The sequence below is a fragment of the Purpureocillium lilacinum genome, assembly GCF_023168085.1.
Source record: "Purpureocillium lilacinum CBS 284.36 DNA, scaffold_3, whole genome shotgun sequence".
In the NCBI taxonomy this organism is placed as follows: domain Eukaryota; kingdom Fungi; phylum Ascomycota; class Sordariomycetes; order Hypocreales; family Ophiocordycipitaceae; genus Purpureocillium; species Purpureocillium lilacinum.
The window spans coordinates 1,962,146-1,978,898 of NW_027072113.1; the positions used below are offsets into that span (position 1 = coordinate 1,962,146).

Below are 16,753 nucleotides of genomic sequence, written 5' to 3' on the forward strand. Positions count from 1 at the left end.
CGACCCGTCTGGCGGGCCAATCACCCCACTGGTCGTCCAGGCCGCGCCAGCAGGCAAAGGGTGAAAAGGGTCAGTCCAAGTGACCTTTTTGTCCATGTGCGCGCCGCCGGTTTTTGGGAATCCCTTGCGAGACACCTCCTCCATCCGTCCATCCATCCATCCATGCGTTGAAGGCTTAGCCAAGGCGATTGCTGCAGCACGCTTTCGCCGTCTTGCTCCGTCCGCCCATTCACGCGCCTCCAAAGCCCGCCGTCGCTTCTCCTGCAGCCGACGTGCATCGCCTTTATAGCCTGCCCCTCCACCCGGCCGCCGCCCGTCACCAACCGCCCTCCCGTCCTTCCCCCCGTTCCTCCTGCCGGCCATGTCGTCCTCGAGCGAGACGCTGCCGCTGTTCGAACACGACGACCCGAGCACCATGGCGCCCAACACGAGTGAGTGATGCCCCCGGACCCCCTTCGCGTCGCGTCGATCTTTTGCCGTCGCGCTGCGTCGCCCGTGCGCGCGGGTGGACTTGGGGGGGCGTCTCGGCGCATGCCGACCGCCAGCTCGTCTGCAACAATGCTAACGCTTCGTCAACCACGGCCAGAAAAAGCCACGGCAGAGTGCATCTCGGACGAGGCGCTCATCCACCTCAAGTCGTACAAGTACTCGAGCGTCGACAAGTCCCCCGTGTCCAAATACATCCTCGGCCCTTGGGTGCGCACCCCCCCGATCTCCGACCCCTGGTCTGCGCGAGCGGCCAGCTTTCTATAGCTCCCGCCGCCAAGACTCTGCGACCGAGCATCAAGACAAGACACTGACGATAGACTAGTGGAATTTCTTCGTCGAGCTCCTGCCGCTATGGCTCGCCCCCAACATGGTCACCCTGCTGGGGTTTTTCTTCATCCTCGGCAACATTGGCCTGCTCATCATCTACATGCCCGACTTGGTCGGCCCGGTAAGTAGCCCTGCAGAGGGAGCACGCGACCACGAGGTGCTGACGCGGCGGGGCCGTCTAGGGACCGACATGGTTGTACTTTAGCTTCGCCTTTGGCCTCTTCATGTACCAGACCATGGACAACGTCGACGGCAAGCAGGCCCGACGGACGGGCACGTCGAGCGGGCTGGGCGAGCTGTTCGACCACGGCATCGACTCCCTCAACTGCACCCTGGCCAGTCTGCTCGAGACGGCGGCCATGGGCCTCGGCACGTCGCCCGCCGGCATCTTCACGGCCCTGTGCCCGTGCCTGCCCATGTTCTTCTCGACGTGGGAGACGTACCACACGCACACGCTGTACCTTGGCGTCTTCAACGGACCGACCGAGGGCCTGCTCATCGCCTGCGGCATCATGATCCTCTCGGGCATCTACGGCCCCGGCATCTACACGCAGCCGCTGGCCGACATCTTTGGCGAGTCGCTGCCCGGGCTGCGCGAGTGGCTGGGAAAGACGACGTTCCGGGACATCTGGGTCGGCATCATCGTCATCTCGCTCGTCGTGGGGCACATTCCTTTTTGCGTCCTCAACGTGGTCCAGGCGCGGCGCAAGCGCAACCAGCCGGTGCTGCCCGTGTTTCTCGAGTGGACACCCATGGCCGTCTTCACCATCTGCATCGGCGCCTGGGTCTTCTCGCCGTACAGCACGCTGATGCGTGAGAACCACCTCATCCTCTTCTGCCTCACCATGTCCTTTGTCTTTGGCCGCTTCACCACCAAGATGATCCTCGCGCACCTGACGCGCCAGCCCTTCCCGTACTGGACCGTGATGCTGTGGCCGCTGGTCGGCGGCGCCATTGTCGGCAACCTGCCCCTGTTCGGCCTGCCCGAGATCAGCCCCGTGGCCGAGCTGTACTACCTCTGGGCGTACTTTGCCTTTGCGCTGGTCGTCTACTTCCGCTGGGCGTATCTGGTCATCACGAGCATCTGCAACTTCCTCGGCATCAACGCCCTCACGATCCCGAAGGACAAGCAGATTGCCAACAAGCAGGCCCGCGACGCGACCAAGCTGCACTGAGCGCGTCCTGATCGACTCCTGCACCGTGGACCTTCAGCACTTTGCACCTTTCCGCGCCGTGTCCAGCGCGTTCGAATATAGTATTAATTGAAGGGGGGCCAGAATCGAAGCCAGCGAGTATCCAGCGAGCGAACCGGCATGACGAGACGTCCTGTTTCAACACACTGGCCGAATCGAGCAAGCTTCGCTGCAGCGCCTTGGGCCGAGAGCGCACCACAGGGATACTGCCCGCGTTCCGAGAAGCACCCCGTTGCCTACTTTGCTTGCTATTCTCATATTCTCATGTCTTATAAAACGGGGATCGGAGGACAGGGTGCGCGGCGGCATGAAGCATCGGGGATGCGGCGTTTGGGTCGTCCGGTTATTGCGCGGCTGCGTTGTCGGCACCCGTCAGTTGAGCTCAGCGCGTATGACGAGCATTGTTTGAATACATGGGACGGAAGTCCTGATGCATGTGGCAGCTGTGAGCGCCTTGGCCGGCCGCTTGTTTTCGTCCTGTGCTTTGGTGAGACTGTTACCGCATGATGCCGTGTGACATGTATGTCGTGATGTATTTCGGGTCAGTCGGCTGCCGCCTGCCGCCTGTATGGCACCGACGCTGAGGTCGTTCCGAGCGGAAGCCCTGCGACGGCGGGGAAGAGGGATGCAGTCCCTTTTAGCTCCGAGACGCCTGGAACCTCCGAGGACGCCAAGCGCTTCTCGCTGTGGAACGGGGGTCAGGCCAAGCCCAGCGTCCGCGTGCCGGTTCCCGCAGCGCTATGAACAAGCTTTCAACGGAGAAGCAGCCTTCGGGACGTATTTGCCGCGCGGGGATTCTAGCTCACGCACACGTCTTGCCCGTGACCTGGAGCTGCGATGACCATGGCGGTGAGGCAACGCGAGAAGAGCCCCGGGGAGGGGGGTCTTCACCCATGATGTTGCTCCTTGCTTGCATGCGCCTCTCGGGCAAGGCGGCAGCGCGCTGGTCTCGACCCCGTGTCCTTGAACCAAAGACGCCGGTTGAACTGAAGGAGCCCGGGAGATGAGAATCTCTGTTTTTGGTTTTCGATGGGGGTTATTATCCGTGATGCGCTGTTGACCGACGGGTGTTTGGTCAGACCGGCTTGCAGACTGCCGGCCCCGCTGCCGTTGCTGCCGCTTTGCCCGTTCGGCCTGCGGTGCGGGTGCGGTACGGTGCGGTGCCAGTGCCGTGGACCACTGGACCTGGACGGGGGCGAGCATCAATCAGTCAGCACCCGCGCTCGGCACTCGGTTCAGTAATCGAAACCCATCTCGGCGCGCGAGGGACGATTTAACTACGTAGGTAGAATTTTCGTTCCTCCCTCGGCTTACAAATTGAAGCAAAGAGAAGACACACGACGTCGCGCAAACTGGGGCCCTGGACTCCAGATCTGGATACTGGGCCGGGCGCTGTGCCTCAGCGCGAGTAGCAGAGTAATGTAGATGGGGATTGAGAGGTGTGTGTTTTGGAAACAGACGCACGTCTATCGAAGCCGCCAAGCCTCCCCCTCTCCCATGCCCGTCCCCCCACCACCGCCGCCGCCGCCCGCCCGCCCTGGCCGTCACGGAAGCCCCGGGGCCGAAAAAGTGACGGGCGTCGATGCCAGCGCAGCAGTCAAGCAAGCTCGGTTCGGACCTGGAACGCCCAACCCGCAGGCGCCTCGGCCGCCCGCCGGCACAGCACAAACGAGGAGGAAAGGGGGGAACGGGGGGGCCCTTAGTTACCTGCCTACATTACCTATCGTCGAGGACGGGCTTGGCTTGGGGGTCGGTGGCGCCATCGTCGCGAAAGCCCCGGCCCTTTGGCTTTGGGTCTATTGAGCCGAGGAGGGACGGGGAACGGCATTTTTTCAGCTCGTGGAAAAACAGACGCCCGGGCCGTGGAAGCTTCAGGATGGGGTGAAGGCTGCTGGCGTGTGTGTGCGCGGCGCGGGCTTGCTTGGAAATGCGGTGGTGGTTGCGCAATTGGTGCCCGCGCCTCGGAGCTTGCTATGAGGGAGGTCGTCGTCGTCGTCGGTGTCGTCGTGGAGTATATAAATCGGTGTAAGCCGTCGTGGAGCTCGGTCGGCAAAGCAAGTCGCAGCAGCAGCATCGTCCAAGATACCCATCAGCACACGGAAGTAACAGTGTTTCATACGATATACTACCATAGTCCAAGGCTACCGGCCCCTTTTTACCACTTGCAACCGCAACTCTCTCTCAGATCTTATACTCGAGTCACCCGAGACACCACCACCATGGGCGGCGAACTGGTCCTCATCACCGGCGCGACGGGCCACATCGGCTTCCACGTGCTGGTGCGCGCCCTCGAGGCCGGCTACACCGTCCGCGCGGCCGTCCGCTCGCAGGCCAAGGCCGACTCGCTGCGCGCCGTGCCCGCGCTGCAGGCCCTCCCCTCGGAGCGGCTCTCCTTCGTCGTCGTCCCGGACCTCATGGCGCCGGGTGCCTACGACGCGGCGCTCGCGGGCGGCGACGTTCGCTACGTCATTCACATCGCGTCGCCGCTGGCGCGCGACGACATCGGCCCGGGCCAGTACGAGAGCGAGCTCATCGAGCCCGCCGTGAAAGGCACCCTGGGGATGCTCGACGCGGCGAAGCGTGCGGGCGGCAGCGTGCGGCGCATCATCATCACGTCGTCCATCGCCGCGCTCATGCCCGTCGACACGGCGAAGCGGTCCCCCACGGACGTGTACACGGCGGAGTCGCGCTTCGAGGCGCCGCCCGTGAGCGAGCTGCAGAACACGTTCCAGGCGTACGGCGCGTCCAAGCTCACGGCCTTCAACGAGACGGAGGCGTGGGTGGCCCGCGAGAAGCCCGACTTCGACATCGTCAACGTGCACCCCAGCTTCGTCATGGGCCCCGAGGAGATCCACCCCACGCCCAAGAGCCTGCTCGCCGGCGGCACGAACCGCATCATCCTCGGCGTCGCGCTGGGCGTCAAGTCGCCGACGCCCCTGTCCAACATGACGGTCCACGTCGACGACGTGGCGCTCGTGCATGTCGATGCCCTGAAGCCCGCCATCCCGGGCAACACGAGCTACATCGTCTCGTCCAACAACCCGACCGGCACGCTCAACGCCTCAGACTACGCCGAGATCCCCAAGATCGTCGCCAAGCACTTCCCCGAGGCCGTGGCGTCCGGCCTGCTCCCCAACAACGGCAGCCTGCCCATGGTGCCCGTCAAGGCCGATGCCACCAAGACGGAAAAGACGTTTGGCTTCGTTCACACGTCGTTTGAGAAGCAGGTCAAGGACGTCGTGGGACAGTACCTGGACCTCGTGCAAAAGAAGTAGGCGAGGCACGCTGCACTGGCCCGCGGGAAAGCTGGTTGTCTGGCCGTACAAGTCATCTATTGTAATTAAAAGCTGCTACATACCAATCTTGTTAATACATGCCCCCTCTATCCTGAAATGACCAACTCCGTTTTCCCAGACTCGTGTATTCGTGCACCTCTAGAGCGAGCAGGCTTGACGTCACGGCTTGATGGAGCATGAGGGTCTTCATGAGCTGGCGGCGTCCTTTTCGCTGCGGGCGCTGGCGCTCATCGGCGCCTGGTTCGTCGTCGGCAACGTGGGGCCCGACTGCTTCGACTTGTTGTTCTTGGCGAGCGTGTAGAGGAGGCCGCTGACGAAGCCGAGGAAGATGGCCGTGACGCCACCGAAAGTGACGGGGTCGGAGAAGAAGATGAGACCGGCCACGGCCACGGGGAGCTTGTTGAGCGCGCCGGCCATGGCGTACGTCGTCGACGAAGTGGCGCGGATGCACCAGGCCGTGCAGTAGGAGATGAAGATGGCGGCGAGACCCGAGTAGATCATGCCAACCATGAGGCTCTGACGCGTCTCCACAGGGAAGTTCTTGATGAGGTTGGCGCTCGACCAGTCCTCGATGACGAGCGAGCCGACCAGCAGCACGGGAATGGTGAGCAGGTTGTTGTAAAACATGACTGCGCAGAGTTAGCCGGGCACAACAGCGACCACAATTTCCAAGGGCACTCACCATCCCAGTTCTTGAAGTTGGTAAACTTGATGGCCTTTCGCATGCTTAGGACATACAGGGCAGAGCAGAAGACGTTGATGAGCATCCAAGCATAGCCGGCATTGAGTGTCGAGACGGCAGGGGCACCGGCCTTGAGACCCGCCGAGGCGATTGACTTGGCATTGCTGAAGTCGGCCCAGGCCGCGACCACGGAGCTGAAGACCATGAGGCAGAAGGAGACAAGGCTGAGAGCGCTGACGCTGCCGCCAAACCACATAACTTCGCCATAGGCGGTGACGATAATGGCCAAGTTCTTGAAGATGGTGTAGACGGGCACTGAGAGGTACTGGAGAGCCTTGTTGCCGGTGAAGATCATGCCCACCAGGAGAAGAGAGATGGGGAACCCTGAATGGTCAGCGACGCGCTCATGCAAACGGCAGCAACGTCATGGGGTGCATACACTTCTTGGCCCTCTGGCTGTCAAAGTCATCGAGCTCACGGATCAGACCTAGCTGCTTTCCGGCCACGATTGTGACTGTGCTGACGATGGACTGGTCCCGTTAGCTTGGCATCATCAAGTTGAGACGGCGCGCAAAACTCACCTGAATCGCGAGGTACAGCAAGTGAAGGTTCCACGAGTTGCCCGACACGACGTACTTGTTGACAAGCGTCATGCTGATGGACGACAGGCAGTAGGCGATGACGGAGACGCCGCCGCTGCTCTCGACGGACTTGAGCCATGAGGGCGCGGCGGGGCTGGAGCGGCGCGGCGGCGAGAAACGGCCCTTATCGGCGGCGCCGTTCAGGCCGGCGGCCGCGTCGGGCACGCGCACCACGAAGTCGTCGGTCTTCTTGTCCGCCATGATGCCGGCAGTGGGGTGAGAGGTGCAGTCAATGAGCGACGAGTTGCATCCGCTGGGGCTAGGCGGGCGATGGGCGCGACTGACGCGGGGGGGACTGGACGGGGAGCGCGAAGGTGAAAGTGAAGAATTTCGGGAACACGTAAGGACCAACTTTTGATGAGATGGATGGCGGACGGCGGATGGTGGTTGGCTGGCGGGCCTGCGCCACAAAAAGGGGACATGCACCGCCACATTCAGGGGTGCCGCAACTTCGATTGCGCGGGTGTAGCGCAGGCAGCGTCAGTACCAACGGTACGTACCTCTCCATGGAAATGGGCCTTGCTCCCGCAAATTCGCATCCCCGTATCCATGAAAAAAATCTCTACATTTTATTGGCGGGCCAATCAGCCCCAGTTGCTAATTCTGTCCTTGACGGTGCCTTGGTTTGCAACTCGCTGTGGGGTTGTGCCTGGAATCGTCGCTTCTGCAGCTCCAGGTTTCAAATGCAACAAGTGCTCGACGCGCTACTCGCCTCGGCTGCGGGATGCTTTGCCCGCGCTATACAATCGCATGGCCGTCGAACCTTTGGTACGCCTGACCGATTGTCTCGACACCAATGACCTAAAGTGTACGCAGGTATTGGCTCAAGTGTTCCTTTATGAGATTTCGATCATGGCGTCGCATTGAGGAGCACGGTCGTGCCTAGTGGCCCTAAGACTCAACCCAGGACAGACAGAGTAGGCTGCGACAACGGCCCTCGGACGCTCCCGTGGACAGTGGTATCGCGCATGCACAGCGACTCGGCTCGCCGGGCCGACCCGGAGGCTCGTGTGCTCGACGCCAGGCTTGCATGAAGCGCTTCAAATTCAACTAAATCGGAGACTGCTTGGATATGCTCAGCACTGGGGCGTCCTTGCTCGGCAGGAGGCTCTGCTGCTGTTCGGCGGCATCCTTCTCCGGAGCTTGGTCCTCGCTCGAAGGGCTGGAATCGTGCGCTGCGACAACCTCCTTCGTGACCACGACCTTGCGCGGGCCGACCCTTCTCACCCACTCCTTTGTGTTCAGGCCATATGCCTCCTCAGGCCACAGCTTCTGCGATATCAGCCTACCGGGCGATGTAGCGTCAATCAGCCTCCGTAGCGTAGTCAATCCGGTCCTGCGCGTGGCCAGCAATACCGCTACAGTCACGAATACGGCGAGAGCCACTGCGAGCACGACGAATGCCGGCACCGCGAACGGTATGCGGTATCGGACCTGCTTCCGGAACGCGGTCACGGGCACCATGCCGGTATGGCCGCCGTCCGTCGCGCGCTTGGCTAGCCCGGCGGCGACGGACGTCAGGCCCCAGCCCCTGGTCCCGACGATGGCATTAGCAGCGAGATCGGTCCAGACAAGGTTTATGATCTGGGAGGCATCGGCTGCGCTCTTGGATAGCTGCTGCCATTTGGCGAAGAGCGCAAGGCCCGTCTGGCCAGAGTAGTCGCCGTAGGCAAAGGGACTGGGCCTCGCGATGTTGAAGGCGCTCTGCAGCGCCTGGGCGTAGAAGCTGATGCCGGGCAAGTTTTGACCTATGCGTGAGCTGTCGAGCAAGGCGCCCGTCAGGGCGTCCGTCAGATCGTCTACGAGCCCCGGCAAGTGCAGCTTCTCCTGAGCGATTGTGGTGACGTTTTGTTTGAGGCGATCCTCGACGGTCGCGTTGGCCCTGCCGAGGACGCCCCAGAGCGGCTGGGCGTTGCCGATGCTGAGGTTGTGCATGTTTTCGACGCCCCATAGTGGCAAATCAGCGGGGGTGGGATATTCCTTTGGGTCGATCTTGGCAGCCTTCAGTGCAGACAAGTCGGTGCCGTTGTACTGGAAAGTCACAGTCTTGATGCTTGCTGTGACGGACGAGGCGCAGCTGTACACGGGTATCACCCACTTGGAGCCCGGATCGGGTACTAAAGAATCACCGCCATCTGTACGCTGCGCAGCACCGTAGACGAGGCCGCAAGCTATCAAGGTGCTGTTGATGTTTGCTGGATCCATGAGCACGGCGCCACGGCATTGCTGGCCTGGCCAATGGTCAGTAACGATGATACAACATTGGCAATTTAGTGTTCCTACCAATCTGGGAGAAATGGTTTGCCGTGACGTTGTAAGGGTTCTTTCCATTGAGCGCGGTTTTGTTCCATACGAGGAACTCGCCAAATGTCGTACTGGATCTTATGGCCTGGTAGAGGAGAGAGAATGTGGTCCCGTTGGTATCCTTGATGGATGAGTTGCTGTGAATCTCCATGCCTGGTTTGGAGTCTATCCGATGTATGTTGTTCATGTCCGGATTGGTAAGGTTAAAGTACAGCATCATGAGGTAGTTGTTCAGCCATGCCGCGTTGTACGCCCTGCTCTTGAGATCAATTTCGCCCTGGCCATTGTACGCCCATGGCGTTGACAGAGTCGGAACGGGTGCCGTGCGTGACAAGTTCCAGAACCCCCCGTCATCCACAATGTATGCGCCGCTTACTCCAGTGGTCCGGTCGAGATTCTTGAGCTCGAAATGAAAGGTAAAGTTGAGGTTTACGCACTGCGTCTCGGGCTCGATGAAGAGCAGATCCTCGATCCACTGGCTGCCGTACTCGTACGTTGTGTTGGGCACGGTGTGGTTGCGGAAGCCGATACCGCCAGTGACTGTGTTGACAATGACCCCTTCGACAACGTGCAGGTCCGGCTCGAGAATCAGCGTCGTGATCTGCCGGTATGCAGACCTGAGCGACCATCCCAGCTTGCCGAACGCGTCCGTCGCGTTGTAGAAGGCCCGCCACTGGATATCGAAGACGCTCGAAACCGATGCCGAAAAGGTAGTGGCTCCGTCCATGAACAGGTTGTGCAGCGAGCTCGGGATGGCGCGGTCGTAGGTGACGTTGCCGCATACTTCCGCGAGGCCCTTCTTCTGGCACGTCTCGGTCTTGATGGTCCCAGGGCACGGGTCTGTGCCGCACGACCGGCTGAATGGCGCGGAGCTTCGCCATGGAGTACCGATGCCAAATGGAGATAGGTCGTGCTGGTACTTGAACGGCACGAGCTGCGCGTCGCCGCGTGGCGTGACGGTGTCATACAGGCCGAGCGGCGTCACGATGGACGCAACGGAAATGAGCGCGAGAGCGACGGTCTGGAAGATGCCAATGAAGCTGACATGCCTCTTAACGCCATCGCCGGCTGCGGTATCGGTTCGCAGAATGCTAGGCCATAGTGATGTGTGAAGGAAACGGCCGAGGACGGACCTGTGTTGTCAGTTGAGCGGCTCGAAAAGTGCTCCGGGTCTTGCGTAGGGACAGTACCAGGTAACAACCGAGTTCTTCTCCGTAATGTAAGCGGCCAGCAGGATCGGAAGCGCCAACGGAATGAGGAGTTGCACTTGTTGCTGTCAGTGGCCAGTTTATACACCACGCTGATTGCGACTTACACAGAAACACTCCCGTGGCAATCAGGCCCGACGCCTCCCCGACAGAAATCTCCAGGACCATTCTGAAGTCGTTGCGGGCGCGCCCGGCGATGCAAGATTCAGTCGCATGAGGCTTCGCGCTTTGGAGTTGTCCGTCCGACTTGGTCCAGTCTGCAGACAATTGCTCCGAGCGGCCGAACCAGGCTCGTTGCTTACGGTGCAGGGGTATTCAGCCTCTGCAGGGGCGACGCCGGGGTTCGTGGACGCACTCGCAGGATGCGCCCGCCTTGTCGAGGGGTCGACTGCAACGAAATCAAGGATGTCGGGGAAAAGAATGTGCAAATCTTCTGCCCTACAGCCCTATGGACCGAACACGTCGTGCAAACTTGCAATGTGGCGGACAAGGGTCAACATGCCGATTAACCGTGACATTGCATCAATCGCGAACAGAGCTTTGAAGTGCGAGCCTTGACTCTGTACATGCACGCTGCAAACGACTAAAGTAAACTACAGCAGCAGGACGGCGCCAAGGACGGATCCCAAAACCCCTGCAATGCCCAAGTCGGCTGGCCCCATGACGGCGCCAACGGCCTTTGAGGAGCTCGTCGTCTGCGCCCCCACGCCGCCCGCGCTTGTCGTCGCGGCGGCAGACGAGCCTGGCGCACTCGTGATCGAAGAGTCTGTCGCCTTCGACTCCGTCTGCGTTGCCTTTGCCTTCCACGGCTGCGTTGTGGATGCACTCTGTTCCCACTGTCAGCAAACACAAGGCATCCCCTCTGCGCAGCGGTTCAGAGGCGTAGCCAGGAGACTTACAAACAGATCCTTGCAGCAGCCCTCGTCGTCGCAGACGGAGCCGTCGGTGCAGCACCACTGGTTTCTGGAGTTGTAGCATTGGTACTGAGGGAACGCGCCGCTGCACCAGTGCATGTCCTTGTGCGCCTTTTGGCAGCAACCCTCGCCAGAGTCGGCCTTTGTGCACTGAAAGGTCAAGGTGCTCGTGGGACTGATGGTCGAACGTGTGTTTGAGGCGGGCGCGCCGGCCTTGCCGGTTTCTCCAGGACCGCCCTAGAGACTCGTCGTCAGTCGTTGCTCAAGCTTTCGGTATAAGGGGGAGAGGCGGCGCGCGTACCCAGTCTTTGCAGCACGCGTTTGTCTTTCCGACGCAGAGACCTGTGATAGCTGTGAGAAATTTGGTCATGCCGGAAGTAAGGAAGTTTTTGAGCCCATACTCGCGGCATTGCAGCACTGCTGGTGCTTGTCTGGGTTGAAGCACCCGATCCGGGCGCAGATGATGTATCCCTCGCCGAAGCACTCTTCGCAGGTGCTTCCGAGCGTGCAGACGCCGTCTCCAAAGTCGCGCGGCGAGATGTCTGCCTGCCCACCGAATCCGGGCAGCAGCAACTTGTGCTGCGCATACGCCGTGCCGGCGGCGGCGGCGAGGACCGCGATTATGGAGCACCTCATGCTGGACTGGACTTCTGTGGTGAGCTGCGGGAGCAGTCGACAACCGTACAGAGCAGGATTGAGCGGAAGTTGAAGTGCGTCTCCGACAACACCTCTGCCGGCACTCGGAGAGCTCTCAATGCTCTTCTCCAGGTTCGAAGCCGTAATTTCCGAACCGGGCATTGAGGCTCAATCATTCACCTGCCCGGTCCCTACCCTCGTTGTGAATCAACTTGTGATGGTAAGCATGCATCCACCGCGGGGTGTGATTCCACCGACTTAGCCAGGGTGCTTGCATTCAGCTCCTGCAGGAACCGCAGGGGTCTCGATTCGCTTGCGGGAATGAACACCAAACGGACGGACTGAACTCTTGGCCACCAAAAGCCCAAAAGGCGACTCGGGCGAGAAGAGAGCGGTCGCACTCACCTATGGTTTATGGTGTGAAATTGTTTGACAAGATAATCGGGATGAGATGCAGACCTTGAAGAGGTTGAGCGCCGAGGCAATGGAAACATTCCAAAATAGGAAATCGCAACCACTCCGATTGGGCAGGCGAAGTGACACCCGTGCACAGTCATGGTCAGCAACGCAACACGCGCATTTCGGGGAGGCCCATGTTTGTGTTATGCGAAGTTTGAGAAGTCGATACGTACGTGAAGTAGGCAGATCGTTGATAACCACCACAGGCGTCTCAGTAGTTGTACACGACATGATAAGTCGCCCCTATTAGTGCTAGCAATGCAGTCTTTGGCAGTAACCCCGCCAGATCAAGGTGGGTGCGAGGGCATGAATAACACAGATACAAAGTTCACCACGTCGCAGAGCTATCCCGTGCCGTCTCTCCTCTTTGCTCTTCGCTCCCATCTCTCAGCTCTCCGCTGAGCTCGGGCTTCCCTAGACCACCACGACGGTTTGCTGTCAGCATCTTCTTGGTTCGGCGGTGGGATGGTTCCCGCCGCTCGGCCCTCGCGATACTGCATTGCCTGGTCTCTCCAGTAGGCGTGGTTTTCGGCTTGCGCGATGCGCTGTCCGACCATGCCTCCAACGACGCCGCCGATGAGCATGTCATTCCCCACGGATGCTTGGCCGGCGCCCATGACCCCGACCATTGCGCCGGTGGCCATGCCTGCGTTTTGGAATTGCGACTGGTATTGGGGGTACGGCCGTGTTGCGTTTTGGGGCAGAGGGGCCGCTGCCGGAGGAGCTGCGGCGGTTGCTGCGGCCGGAGCGGAAGCCCGGGGTGGAACTGGTGCCGGTGCCGGGTGGTACCCCTCCGGCGGTGTAGGCGTCACCACGGGAGGCCCAGTCCCGGCGTGACTGGTTCCGGCATCGTGGTCTTTGTCGAATGACGACATGTTTCGTTGCTCTTGCAGGACTGAATAAGTAACAGGCACAGAGGGCCAAGACTCGGGAGCGACGATGACAGCTTCCACCACTCTGCGGAGAGACCACAGATGGTTTGGAGGAGGTTCCTGACACGTTGACTTTGCCAGTGGCGATACCTCTTATTTATCGTGCTCCGAATATCTCACTGGTTGCCTCACCGAGACGCCGATTTTCACCAGCGAGGCTAAGCGTGTCAGCTCGTGCTCACCTCGGGGCGTTTTCATACCGGGCAGTCGAATTGAAAGCCTGGCCCCATTCAGCCCTGGGTTACGGAGACAGCTGGTTGGCATGGCTCAATTGGCATCCTCGACCACGAAGCCGGATTGCCGAGATGGGTGGGCAGTGGTGAAGGCGGCAGGCAGTGAGCGAGGTTCTGCATTGGTGATTTGTGGCTGTCGATCCCTGGGGCCCAGGGCAGCAGCCCAGCGTCCAGCTACATTACCAGCGACAGGGCCCCTGATGGCCAGGTCCGACACAGACATGAGAGCTGGAGGCTTAGCCCCCCATTCATGCCCCGCAATCGGCGGGCGCAGGGCCCTGAACACGCCACGCCGCAGCGGCCCCAGTGCCGGCCCTGCATTGATCAACTGTGGCTGAGATGCGTGTCTCGCATCTCTCCTCGAGCACGACGTGGCCGCGTCGCAGCATCTCCGTGCCAAGCACCGCTCATTATCGCCGCAACCTTTGCTCGCCTCGAACCGTGAATTCTCACGCGATGTGCATTGCCTTTACGCGACGGGGATGCCAATGAGAATGCCCTCGCGCAGCAGCGCCATCGTCCTGCTGGTGACGGCGCTGCTGGCGTTCGTCTGGCCCGCATGCGCCCTGACGACGCTCGACGACGACGACCTGCGACAGATCCCCTCGCCCGGCGACGACTTCGATATACACAATGGCAAGCTGCTGGCGCCGATACTGATTCCCCGCGTGTCGGGGACCGAGGGCTCCGAGAAGACGCAGCGCCACTTTGCCGACTTCTTCAAGAGCAACTTGCCGGAGTGGCAGCTCCTCTGGCAGAACTCGACATCCAGGACGCCCGTGACGGGTGATCGAGATGTGCCGTTTGCGAACCTCATTTTCCGACGCGATCCGCCCGGGGCGCCGACGGGCGAGGTGTCGCGGCTGACGCTCGTCGCGCACTTTGACAGCAAGTACGAGCCGACGGGATTCATCGGCGCCACCGACAGCGCCGCGCCGTGCGCCATGCTGATGCACGTCGCGAGGAGCATCGAGAGTGCGCTCAAGGCGAAATGGAGCGAAGAGGGCGAACACGACGGGCTTGATGTGGCCCATGGAGTGCAGATTGTGCTGCTAGACGGCGAGGAGGCGTTTCTACACTGGACGGACGATGACTCCCTCTACGGTGCAAGGTGAGAAGCAGCCCTCTACACTGATCGCCTGCATAAACTAACCGGCCATCAGATCCCTTGCTGCGGAATGGGAATCGCACTTCCACCCTTCCATGTCTACCTACCGAACCCCCCTCGACTCCATCAGCCTTTTTGTGCTGCTTGACCTTCTCGGCTCGGCGGGTCCCAAGATCCCGTCCTATTTCCTGACGACACACTGGGCATACAAGAACATGGCCACCATAGAAAAGCGCATGCGTGACCTTGGGCTGCTCGAAACCAAACCTACGCACGCGTTCCTGCCCGAGGCAGAGAAGCACTCTGGCGAATTCTCAGCGTGGATGAGCATCTCCGACGACCACGTCCCCTTTATGCACCGTGGCGTGGACATTCTCCACGTCATTCCGTCGCCCTTCCCTGAAGTCTGGCACAAGATGGAGGACGACGGCGAGCATCTTGACCTGCCGACCACGCGCGACTGGGCCAAGATCGTGACGGCATTCACGGCCGAGTGGATGGACCTCAAGGGTCACATGCCGAAACAGAGTTCAACAAAACAGAAGCGGAGTGTAACGACTGCTGCTACCAGCTCCAAGACTGAGCTATAGGCATAGTGGCTTAGATTTGCATGGGGTCTCTGGCGTTGGGGTTCTTGCGATTACGGACCGAGACTTGGTCTGATAGACGACAACGAGATTTGCGATTTCAGTCATTGGAGCGACACATAGAATATTTCTGAATACAGTCCATTATCCTTATGAAATGCCCTATAGCTGTGCGGAACAATCCGCGCATGAGTCTGGCCCCGCGTGTCATGGTCGATGCAAGTCGTCGCACCCTGAGACGGCGACAGTGTGCGCAAAGAGACGCACTGTGCGTCCAAAGCATCGGCCAATCAGGACCCACCTGGCGCAACCACGTAACCCTCAATTGGAACTGGAGCTCCTTCGAGCTGTCTGTCATCTTCAGTGTCGCCGCGTCCCACCACCTCGCAACACGCAACGCACAATGCGCTTCCTGACAGCATCGACGCTGCTGGCCCTCGCGGGCGCGGCCCACGCCGCGTCGTCATGGACGTTTTCTGACGGCACCGTCACCGTGGCGTCCCGGGCCGCCGACAACGTTGTTGAGAAGTACGTGGGAGCTTTCCAGCACGGGCGGGGTGGAAGGCCTCAGCTTCCATTCGTCGAGCACTGCTAACCAAGATGCCTCGCAGGTTCTCCGACGCCGATCGAGTGAAGAAGTCTGTCACGCTGGGCTTCCAGGACACACTCAAGGTGTCCCTGACTGCCCAGGAGGGCTCCAAAGCGAAGCGCCCGCACCAGGCCTTCCTCGTCCTCAAGGAGGCGTCTGGCTTGGAAGCGCCGTTCCCCCTGACCGTGAAGGCGTCTGGCAAGGGAACCGTGCAGATTGTTCGTGGAGCGGAAGTCAACTTGCTGGCCGACAATCGCTGACTGGGGCACAGACGCACAAGGACCTGCCGGTGCAGCTCCTGCTCTCGCAGTCGCCGCTCGAAGCCAGCCTGATCATTGCCTCCCAAGGCTCGGCCAAGGGCTCCGTCACACCTGTCTTCGACATCAACTTGAAGCTCGACGTCAACGGCCCTACGCCGGCATACGAGAAGCCGCTGCGATACGGATCGCTGGCGGAGATTCACCACATCTTCCGCGCGGGCCCTAAGAACCCACCCAAGATCGTCTCTCTGGTGTTCTCGCTGGCCGTCCTCGCCACTGTGCCGGCTCTCCTCGTGGGGGTGAGTATTCAGCCCGCCCGTTCAAAGCGGTATGCGTTACTGACACAATCAGTGGCTTGTCCTTGGTGCCAATGTCAGCCACATCTCCAAGGCTCTCGGCAGCGCGCCCGTCTCCCACGCCGTCTTCTTCGGCTCGATCGTGGCCATGGAGGGCGTCTTCTTCCTCTACTATAGCAGCTGGAACCTCTTCCAGGTCCTGCCGGCGATTGGCGTTGTTGGCGCCGCGGCCTTCCTTAGCGGCACCAAGGCCCTCGGCGAGGTGCAGCGCCGCCGTGAGGCTGGCGAGCGATGAGCTCTCGGTGGCCGAGCATAGCAAGCCTGGAGTGTAGAGAGCTCGACCGCTTGAGCGGCCAGAACGAGGTCGCGATACGCGGTATGCAAAATTGGGTCGGATCGAATGGCAATCATCATGTCAAAGCGATGTAAGATACGTATTTTAAATGGCATAGACTCTGGATTCTGCGTACTATTGAGTAGTGGAGATGTGTCTTTGATGTCGCTGGCGGCGGTTTTGGCCGTGGAGTGATCTCTTGGCAGCGCGGACTGTGGACCAGACCTTAAGTAGCCTGATCGGGAACGACGTCACATCTCCGAGG

At 60.6% G+C, this 16,753-nt stretch overlaps 8 protein-coding genes across 8 annotated transcripts; 4 read left to right on the top strand and 4 right to left on the bottom strand.

The window, feature by feature from the left end:
• Positions 1-361: 361 nt before the first annotated feature.
• Positions 362-1,991, top strand: PLICBS_004169 (uncharacterized protein; the record flags this gene model as incomplete). The annotated part of the gene is made up of 4 exons (XM_018327113.2): positions 362-431; positions 587-696; positions 812-937; positions 999-1,991. The coding sequence occupies 4 exons, from the start codon at positions 362-364 to the stop codon at positions 1,989-1,991; spliced, it is 1,299 nt and encodes a 432-aa protein (XP_018174144.1).
• A 2,237-nt stretch (positions 1,992-4,228) lies between these two features.
• Positions 4,229-5,284, top strand: PLICBS_004170 (uncharacterized protein; the record flags this gene model as incomplete). The annotated part of the gene is made up of 1 exon (XM_018327112.2): positions 4,229-5,284. One exon carries the CDS (start codon positions 4,229-4,231, stop codon positions 5,282-5,284), a length of 1,056 nt encoding a protein of 351 aa, XP_018174143.2.
• A 207-nt stretch (positions 5,285-5,491) lies between these two features.
• PLICBS_004171 (GDP-mannose transporter into the lumen of the Golgi) lies at positions 5,492-6,829 on the bottom strand (the record flags this gene model as incomplete). The annotated part of the gene is made up of 4 exons (XM_018327111.2): positions 5,492-5,934; positions 5,988-6,371; positions 6,427-6,517; positions 6,569-6,829. 4 exons carry the CDS (start codon positions 6,827-6,829, stop codon positions 5,492-5,494), a joined length of 1,179 nt encoding a protein of 392 aa, XP_018174142.2.
• An 849-nt stretch (positions 6,830-7,678) lies between these two features.
• Positions 7,679-10,308, bottom strand: PLICBS_004172 (uncharacterized protein; the record flags this gene model as incomplete). The annotated part of the gene is made up of 4 exons (XM_065600463.1): positions 7,679-8,859; positions 8,912-10,065; positions 10,123-10,198; positions 10,248-10,308. The coding sequence occupies 4 exons, from the start codon at positions 10,306-10,308 to the stop codon at positions 7,679-7,681; spliced, it is 2,472 nt and encodes an 823-aa protein (XP_065456535.1).
• Positions 10,309-10,733: 425 nt separating this feature from the next.
• Positions 10,734-11,690, bottom strand: PLICBS_004173 (uncharacterized protein; the record flags this gene model as incomplete). The annotated part of the gene is made up of 4 exons (XM_065600464.1): positions 10,734-10,967; positions 11,040-11,291; positions 11,356-11,396; positions 11,456-11,690. 4 exons carry the CDS (start codon positions 11,688-11,690, stop codon positions 10,734-10,736), a joined length of 762 nt encoding a protein of 253 aa, XP_065456536.1.
• Positions 11,691-12,493: 803 nt separating this feature from the next.
• On the bottom strand, positions 12,494-13,024 carry PLICBS_004174 (uncharacterized protein; the record flags this gene model as incomplete). Its single annotated transcript, XM_018327110.2, has 1 exon — positions 12,494-13,024. The coding sequence occupies one exon, from the start codon at positions 13,022-13,024 to the stop codon at positions 12,494-12,496; it is 531 nt and encodes a 176-aa protein (XP_018174141.2).
• Positions 13,025-13,808: 784 nt separating this feature from the next.
• On the top strand, positions 13,809-15,012 carry PLICBS_004175 (uncharacterized protein; the record flags this gene model as incomplete). The annotated part of the gene is made up of 2 exons (XM_018327109.2): positions 13,809-14,425; positions 14,478-15,012. 2 exons carry the CDS (start codon positions 13,809-13,811, stop codon positions 15,010-15,012), a joined length of 1,152 nt encoding a protein of 383 aa, XP_018174140.2.
• A 400-nt stretch (positions 15,013-15,412) lies between these two features.
• PLICBS_004176 (uncharacterized protein) lies at positions 15,413-16,449 on the top strand (the record flags this gene model as incomplete). The annotated part of the gene is made up of 4 exons (XM_018327108.2): positions 15,413-15,537; positions 15,621-15,816; positions 15,870-16,157; positions 16,210-16,449. The coding sequence occupies 4 exons, from the start codon at positions 15,413-15,415 to the stop codon at positions 16,447-16,449; spliced, it is 849 nt and encodes a 282-aa protein (XP_018174139.2).
• Between the last annotated feature and the right edge of the window lie 304 nt (positions 16,450-16,753).